At 36.5% G+C, this 9,602-nt stretch overlaps 1 protein-coding gene across 1 annotated transcript in view; it reads left to right on the top strand.

The window, feature by feature from the left end:
- Positions 1–1,158: 1,158 nt before the first annotated feature.
- LOC121299699 (AT-rich interactive domain-containing protein 3A-like) overlaps positions 1,159–9,602 on the top strand; it is a 117,636-nt gene continuing 109,192 nt past the window's right edge. Inside the window, exons 1-2 of the mRNA XM_041227635.1 lie at positions 1,159–1,747; positions 2,626–3,309. Coding sequence (XP_041083569.1) covers positions 1,709–1,747; positions 2,626–3,309 — 723 coding nt within the window. The 5' untranslated portion in view covers positions 1,159–1,708. The remainder of the gene's footprint in view (positions 1,748–2,625; positions 3,310–9,602) is intronic.

Here is a 9,602-nt window from a genome sequence, read left to right as displayed (position 1 = left end):
TATATATATATATATATATATATATATATATATATATATATATATATATATATATATATATATATATACATAATGTATATAAGATATTATAAAAAGACCCATGTCAAGTAAATCTGCCACCATTTGTATATGTAATGTATTAAGTGAGGTCTAAGTCTTGTCATTTATCTTTTTTTGCATGGTACTGTAATTTGATTGGGTACAGGGTATAATGCAGTTTGATGTTATACAACAACAACAACAATACATTTACTATTAAGTCATTAAGTGTTTCACTATGACAATTCTGTATTGGTGGATTTTAAAATGTACTACTGTATTTTTGAAATCTTAATTTTACTATTGAGTAATCTATTAGATTTTTGTATCTATTTGAACATTCTGTTTTGTACCATAACTTTATGTACAGTATTTGAATAAAGGGAAGAGTTTCATTAAATATATAGGCTCAAATCAGTAACAGACAGGGACCAGAATGCAATCCAAGTTTATGGTGTTGCCAATGTTTTTTGCCGTACTTTATCGCTTCTATGGCCCTGCCATAATCTGGATTTAGGAGGAGAGGAATGTTTCAGATAAAACCATTAGACATAAGCCACTGAAAGATCCACCAACACAATGTTCACATAAAACATTGTAAACTATAAGGACTTTCAAAAAGGGTATGTATTATTTACAAAACTTAAATTTCTTATCTTGATATTGTTTACCAATTTCTTTAAAAAAAACAAACATTAAATCGACTCCCAAAAACTAATCTTACAGTTATGCTTATACCATTTCAGTGGTAACACTGAAACATGATGAACCGACTGTACTAACCAGGCCTGGACAGCTGGCAAGAGGTTGAAAACTGTGCCGGACATGCAATACAGCCCTGGCATTAATAACACAGAGGCCGTCACTCATTGTCTTTCCAGTGTTGGGCATTCACTAACTGTCTGCTTGAGTGAATACTGCTGTACTTTCAGTTACTGTCACCTACCTGGCATCATATATATATATATATATATATATATATATATATATATATATATATATATATATATATATATATACACACACACACACACACACACACACACACACACACACACATATATATATATAAACACAAATATGTATTTTTACGCAAAATTAAACTGTGTACCCATTGATTTTTATTTGAATTGTATAATACAAAAATAATAATGTGTCTGTCAAATAATTCCCTTACTGACTGCCCTACCTTAAGATATTCCAGACTACTTATCTGTCGTTGCGCCATCACGAGCCATATTAAATTATGTGATGAGTCATTTGATTACTGTACAGTAGAACGGATAATGCGCGTGTCTATAGTCAGAGCCTCCCTGTCATTACACTACCAGGTACAGAATCCAGCTCTGTTTGTGCTTGTTAAACTGTGTTTCCTTGGCTGTCACTAGACCCTGCCCTCCCTGTTTATCACTCCATTGACGTGTTGTTAGCAAATGGGAGCAGAAGGGTTGATCTCTCACAGAAGAGGTCATTCTGGCTGGGCTGCCACTTGTTGCCAAAACCTTCGGGGCTTTAGTTTACGACGCCGCTAATATCTTTTAAAAATATAATTTCCTCGTCTTCAATGTTCAGAAATAAAGCTAACTTTTTTCAATTGTTATTGTAAAAGAGTTTGTTTTTGTTTTTTTAAACAGTTAAATATTGTGTTACAATCAACGGGAGAAGAAGCATGGTTGATAATACCGCTGTAGCAACAAAATCTGCTCTGGTAAGCGTTTGCTCTTTCATTTAGATAGAGTGGGATTGTGTCGTTAATGGGCGGTGGAACTTTTTTCATTGTAGTTGTATGTTTATTTTTATTAAAATCTCAGCGAGTTTTTAGTAAATCAGTAAAGGTATGTACTTTTTTTTTTTAATGTTTCAATTTTATTTCTGATTAATTTAGTTTGGACATGACAGATAATGCTGTATTTTAGACAGTAGGCAAGTTATTAGCCATGTCGTTTAAATGTACCATCAGTTTATTATTATTATTATTATTATTATTATTATTATTATTATTATTATTATTATTATTATTATTATTATCGGCTATTAACCATACTATAAATCCATGTTACAATATACAAATATACCCGATATTTAAATTACAATGAAGTTTGTGGGGGGTTTTTTTGTTCATGCAAACCGCTATAACCCTAGGAACGTTCTTTTTTGAAAGTTTATTGCTTTGAATCCTGACGGATTAAGCCATTCTATAAAAAAAATACTTCATGGTGGAGTTTTAAAATAACTAAGTAATGTAGTAATATAGATTATCTTTTTGGCAGTCACTTGCTGTCCCCAAATGTTGAATTGAAAAGTTACGCGTAAATAAAACGGAGTAACTGGTTTATTTATATCCACAAGCTAACAATTGAATTGAGTGGTAATTAAATTATTTTCGTTTTAAGACATGTGTAAGCGTACACGTTTATTTCAGAACTCCGCTGTGATACGATAGCTATAACTATTCTGTTATTTTTGCTTTGTGTTTTGTTTTTCTTTTTTCAGTTATCCTTTGACATCTCCCTTAGCCCTATTGCAGTTTGTTTCCATAAACGGTAGATCTGACTGGCTTGTCTTGTCTGTTTTCATCCGTTCCAGCAAGCGGTTTTCTCTTCTGCAAACGCCCTGCCTCTCCTAGTCTCTACTGCCTCTGCTCACAGCCACTTTCCCGGCTCCCAGTCTCATCAAACCAGCGGCGGGATGAAGCTGGAGGCTGTAATGGAAAACCTCCAGCGGCAGCAGGCAGCTCGTCTGGCTCTTGAGGAGAAGCTCCGGCAGACGGAGAAGGAGAAAGAGATCCGGTCTATGGTGGAGACACAGATAAAGCAGCAAGCCCTAGCATTCCGGCACTACCAGGCAGCTATGCGCGGCTCATTTGCCGCTGCAGTATCGCCGGATTCAGATCCACGGTCTAGCGCACCGGTTCGGCAACAAGCCCATCACATTGCGCACAGGCTCCCGGACCAAGAGGACGCAGATCTGGACAGTGATTTCGAAGGGGATCACGGCATGGAAGACGAAGAGCGCGACCTGGAAGATCAGGATTTGGATGATGAAGGGTCTGAGGATGAAGCCATGGAAGCCGATCTACCGCACTTTCAGCCCCGTCGTCCAGTTCAAGCGGCGGCCGGACTGTCTCCAGAGGGGACCCCTGTGCACGTACTCTCCGCGGTGGGGCAGCCTCAGTACGCTACTCCTGGACAATCACATTCTCCCACGGTGCTGGCACAGCAAGGGCAATCCCAGCACCACGAATGGACTTATGAGGAGCAATTCAAACAGGTAGGCTAAGATTACGCTCGTTAGTAATTGGGTGCTCCCAATTTGATCACTCCGTTTCATATAGGTGACAGTAAAGTAATATAGGTAATGTCAAACACTTTGGAGAGTTTCACTTCGCGTTCAGTTGTGTTATTACATTTTGTTTTTGTAATTGCGTGAAATAGATCAAATAACGCTTTGATTCAGTGTACATACTGCCCGACAGTTATTAAAGTTATCCGACGTAAGAAAGAAGAGAGGCTGCCGCTTCACTCTCTATCCCCAAAACAATTACCAAAGTACGTATGGGTACACAAATAGAGTTGTTATAATATAATGTGTGTTTAATTAAGGGTTCGGCAGTTTTTAATCATAGATAGATAGATAGATAGATAGATAGATAGATAGATAGATAGATAGATAGATAGATAGATAGATAGATAGACATGTATTTTTTATCAATTCTATCAACGCATATTATGTTAATTTGTAGAGTGCACTCAGAATAAAACAGAGTGAACAGCAGCTGTACTAATTACATACTGTAACATGCAATGTTTTAGACAGCAGTTTAGATACAGATAAAAGGCGTTTATCATTTAACCAAAGGAATATGAATTTACTGTATACATTGCACTTGCCTCATGCCCTCATCTTAAAATGTACGCCTGTTGAGTTTAGCTAGTTGTCTGTATATTTTAATATGTAGGCTACAGCTGTTCGTTAACCTAACATGAGGTCAAAAATTAAAACCAACAGCTGTAGCCCACACATTAAACAGTTTAATTTAATTTCAAATTTTGAAAATTACCATAGAAATTTTACAATGTTAAATGTTGTCACAGTGGTGGTAATTAACTAATGTGTATTGATCTCGACCTTTCTCAGGCAGTTGCCCTAAACAAACCCTTACATGAGTTTAATGTTTCATTAGCAGCAGCATATTTATGCAATAAGGTGTATATCTAGTGTTTCTGAATGGATAGATCAGTTCCAGTGCAGTATTGTAGTGAATACTTTGGTGTGAATGTCTGTCACTAAATTCATGTCATGTGCACAACATATCATACTGTATGCACAACATACACTATGACTTCACCATAACAACATCCCTTTACCTCTGAATAAACACAAACTGCATTGCGTGTGCTGCACTGTACATTCACAATCTGCCTGAATCAAGTTCCAGTGAAATATGGAGGTGTGCAATGTTCAGGTAACAATTAGTCAGCATGTGTGTGCACACAAACATTACCTGGTGTAGGTCAGATTTGTAAATATTAATATCTACATCAAAACAGATAATATGTTGTTCATGTCACCTGTGGTGAACCAGAATATACAGTGCTATACCGGTCAGAGAGCTGTTTTGATACCAAACATTTATAGATTGATTGCTCATGCCTCCTCCTACAGTAGGGTGTGTTTCATTCAGTTGATGGCTCTCTTTGTTTCCATGGACATTATTAATCCATATTACTCACATTGATTGCTTAACACTCTTTAGCAGACCTCGAGCAGCACTAAACAATGGGGCCACTTGATTAATGCTGGGAGAGTAGATGTTTTGTGTTTCGTGCAATGATTGAAGATCCAGTCGTGGTGTTTTCTGTTCATGTTTTAAACACTGCTTAGCATTTTGCTGTGTATCTGTTTGTGTAGCTCACCCAGTGTTTGAAGTGCAGCTCTGTAGAAATTGCAGACATAAAAAAGTCTACATCATTGTGTGGTTGGAGTGTTACAGTACCTGTCCAGAAAACTCAAATCATGAAAACTACTAATGTATATCAAGTACGAATAATTAAAATCCAACCACCATGCAGGTTGTCGAAGAAATGCAATTATATTCAACACAGCATTATATACTCTCTATTACATCTAAATACTAGAATAAATATTCTAGAGATTAAGTAGAGTATATGCCTCTATGTACTGTAGAATGCTCAGAGTATGTCTTCAGTTATTTATTACCTAATTAAGAAGCATTATAAAATACAATACATACTTTACAGAGATATAATACATCAGTAGATATACAGATGAGGGCAGGCACAGCAATATCATGGGGTACTTTTAAATATCAATACAATGTGATTAGCTATTGCTTTTCCACCAGTTTTTCATTATAGGGTAATTATGACACCCCTGTTCATTTCAGCCCTCTGTAAGTAAATCAGTGCTTTGCATGTGCTTCCAATTAGCTGGCAAGTCAATAGACAGATGCACTCCAATAACTTGTTGTTTTCTTTGTTTTTTTTTTTTTGAGGTATTTTGGTTCTCAAAACCTTGCTAAATTGGTTGATCTGAAATTGGCTTAGAGGGTCAATATAGCATTGCAGTGTGCACAGAAGCTAGCAGTGAATTATCTGCTTTTTCCATTTGTAATATTTTAAACTGAAGACTGTTGAGGTGACCAGAATGCAGTGATCATTTCAGACTAAATAAAACAAGCAAACAATGTAAAAATTGAAATTTAGCCAAAACAATTAGGGTTTCTATATTAATTAATTATTTATCCTTTTTCTAACTTTTTTGTATGTATTGGAAATGAAGATAATTTTAATCAATTAATGTTAAATGCTCAATTAGCAAGAACACATTTCTGGTTATATAGCATCTGTTTAATAGAATTTCAGTCATTAGAATAAATAAAACAGTTGATCTGCACTACACAAATAAACAAATCAATAAAGCAAAGAGGATTATGTTACAGCAAAGGAAAATGCCAAATGCCTTGCCTTTTTTGTGACACAGTGAGCCATATTTTCAAAGTGTTACCTCCGGTCTTTAATGAACTCAGATTTTTTGAGAAAATCATGTAAATGTTACAAAATAAGAAACAAACACATGGAGACTGCTGAAAAGAACTTGGATTATATTGCTTTGTTGTTTGGCTCAAGTTTTGTGAAATTAATTTGACCTCTTTCAAAAAGTAGGAGTTAAAGACTGGAGTAAATGCTTTGAAAATATGGCCTAGTAGATCTCCCTACAAACGATGCAATATTTAACAGTACAAAGCAAAAACAATAGGGGTAAAAAATGTGAAAACACATTGTTGTGTTGCATGTAAAAGAAACCGTGCTGAACACAATATGCCCGCTTGCCAAGTGTTGTATGAAAAAGCAGTAAACAGTTGCATGATAATGCAGTAATGAGCTGTATGAGAATTTAGTAGTGTTGTATGTGAATGCAGTAGTGTTGTATGAGAATGCAGTAGTGTTGTATGAGAATGCAGTAAAGTGTTGTATGAGAATGCAGTCGTGTTGTGTGAGAATTTAGTATTGTTGTATGTGAATACAGTAAAGTGTATGAGAATGCAGTAGTGTTGTATGAGAATGCAGTCGAGTTGTATGAGAATGCAGTAAAGTGTTGTATGAGAATGCAGTCGTGTTGTATGTGAATGCAGTAGTGTTGTATGTGAATGCAGTTGTGTTGTATGAGAATGCAGTTGTGTTGTATGAGAATGCAGTCGTGTTGTATGAGAATGCAGTAAAGTGTTGTATGTGAATGCAGTAAAGTGTTGTATGAGAATGCAGTCGTGTTGTATGTGAATGCACTCGTGTTGTATGTGAATGCAGTCGTGTTGTATGAGAATGCAGTCGTGTTGTATGAGAATGCAGTCATGTTGTATGAGAATGCAGTTGTGTTGTATGTGAATGCAGTATATAACAGTGTGTCTTCTTCAGATACAGTACTTTTAGGGAGGAAGGTCTGATACATGTTGATTAGACAGTAACCTGAGCCAGCTGCCATTGTATTCACAAGATGCAATTACAACCACATTCAAAGCTGCAGTGACTCATAGAGGTTTTAAAATAAAATATTTATGTATTTAAGAAGATTGTTACCTTGGAAAACACCATCAAGGCTATTTAATTCCATTTTGCTTCTTGTATGACTCACTGTGGCAATGTGCCTCGCCCTGGTGTGTATTTGTGTGTTATATGTTGAGTGTGGTATGTTAATGTTGGTGTGTAGTCATTGGTACACGGGATATAAATTAGTCTGTGTAACACGAGGGATTTAAAATGTACATTTGTATTTAGGTATGAGGATTGCACAGCACTCCACGTGCAGATTAAAAAGTATATAGTGTGTGTTCATGGGAGTGCACTAATTTAATTCATGTGCAGTTGTATCGAGATTCCAATTGAATGATTGATTAGCAATCGAGTCTCGGTACAGCTGCATAAAAGCATGCATGTTTCACTCACTCGGGGTTGTGTATTCGGTGAGTCAAGAACGGGTGAGAGACAAGGAGAGATAACATGTTATATTTAAAAAGAACAATTGCTATTTCGTGCTGGAAGCACCAACACGATACTTGTTTTCTGTTCTTCCACTTCGTTTGTTTGGTGTTAGTCCGTTTTGTTCAACCTGTTTGTTTTGTTCAGTGTTTTGTCTTGACAACCGTTTATTTTCTGCATGTTAAATAAATACACGCAACAGCACATTTCATTCACCATTTCACCTCGCAGTGCTGTGTGTTCTGTTCTGGTCTGAAGTCACCACTAAAGCCAGCTTGTTCACGCTTACACAGAGTGACGTTGTGCAAGTCAGCTTGCAAGAGGGGAGATTGTATTCACCTTGCTAAAACATCTTGCTTGGTCAAAAAATATTATACGTCTTGTAATCTGAGAATAGATAATGTCATTGTATTTTTTTAAAAACCTTAATAAATTGCATAGTATTTCATTAAACATATTTCTAAAAGCGTTTTACTCCAGTCTGTAATTGAAAAGCAAAACTATTAATCTTACAAAACTATATTAATACTCCAAACCTCCAGAGTGGTAAATAATGCAGGGAAACGAGAGAGCATGAAAGGGTTAAGAACTTCCAGAGCTGTAAACAATGCAGGGAAACGAGAGAGCATGAAAGGGTTAAGAACTTCCAGAGCTGTAAACAGTGCAGGTAAACGAGAGAGCATGAAAGGGTTAAGAACTTCCAGAGTTGTAAACAATGCAGGGAAACGAGAGAGCATGAAAGGGTTAAGAACTTCCAGAGCTGTAAACAATGCAGGGAAACGAGAGAGCATGAAAGGGTTAAGAACTTCCAGAGCTGTAAACAGTGCAGGTAAACGAGAGAGCATGAAAGGGTTAAGAAGTTCCAGAGTTGTAAACAATGCAGGGAAACACGAGAGTATGAAAGGGTTAAGAACTTCCAGAGCTGTAAACAATGCAGGGAAATGAGAGAGCATGAAAGGGTTAAGAACTTCCAGAGCTGTAAACAATGCAGGGAAACGAGAGAGTATGAAAGGGTTAAAAACTTCCAGAGATGTGAACAATGCAGGGAAACAAGAGAGTATGAAAGGGTTAAGAACTTCCAGAGCTGTAAACAATGCAGGGAAACGAGAGAGCATGAAAGGGTTAAGGTGTTGTGTTTTGGCTTGTCCGCTGTGGTTTTGATAAAGCCTGTTTTTCTTTGTTTTGGTTTGATTGGCTTGGTGACAGAGAAAAACACAGGGAGCTGGAAGAGAGCTGGAAATTGGGTCTAGTGGCATTCCAGTCTGGCTCACACCCAGAAATGCAGGGATCTCCCTTTCTGGCTGAGGGTGCAGGCAGGCAGCCAAACTGTTACGAAGCAGAAACTAACCCCACAGCAGTGAAGGCAGATTCTACAGCTGTAGGAACCTAAGCCCGACAGGCAACTCCGCTTTAATAAATGTGATCCATTTTTTCTTGGAACAATTATTGCTTTAAAGTACAGTAACACTTAAAAGTGTGCTATAATTATATTAGCGGGGACAGGACTGAATGACTGAGAACATAACAAGTAAATTATATATATAAATTATATATATATAATCTATATATATATATATCTATATAGTATATATATAGTATATATATATATATATTATATGATGTAGCCGGGTAGAATGTTATTTTATATTATTTAATTTCGCGTCGTAACCCGTCAGAACACAGTCAATCTCTGTAGAGTTAATGGAAGCTTTAGCAAAGTGTTTAACAATGCTGTTAACTTCAGGGTGTTTAAAACTTGCTTTAGCTTTCACTGTGGTATGAGTTCTGCTCACTGTAATTTGGATTTTGGGGGATTTTATTTTTTACTGTTTTTGGGTTAAAAAAATGCAAATTTTTTAAAAACGTTGTATTTCTTTTTACACACACACACATATGAGGACATTGTGGTTAAACTCTAGGTTAAATTATATCACACTTCACAAATAATACAGAAGCAGCTTTGTGTTTCAGTTGTACTCTACTATTTTATAAACACACTCAGGCTTCACTATCAGTGTCCAACTGAAACATGTGGAGGAGCGCCCTGCAGCATTAACAATGTGTTTT

Source organism: Polyodon spathula, chromosome 2, assembly GCF_017654505.1.
Source record: "Polyodon spathula isolate WHYD16114869_AA chromosome 2, ASM1765450v1, whole genome shotgun sequence".
Classification (NCBI taxonomy): domain Eukaryota; kingdom Metazoa; phylum Chordata; class Actinopteri; order Acipenseriformes; family Polyodontidae; genus Polyodon; species Polyodon spathula.
Note: the sequence above shows the minus strand (reverse complement) of the source record. Positions and strands in the feature narration are given on the sequence as shown.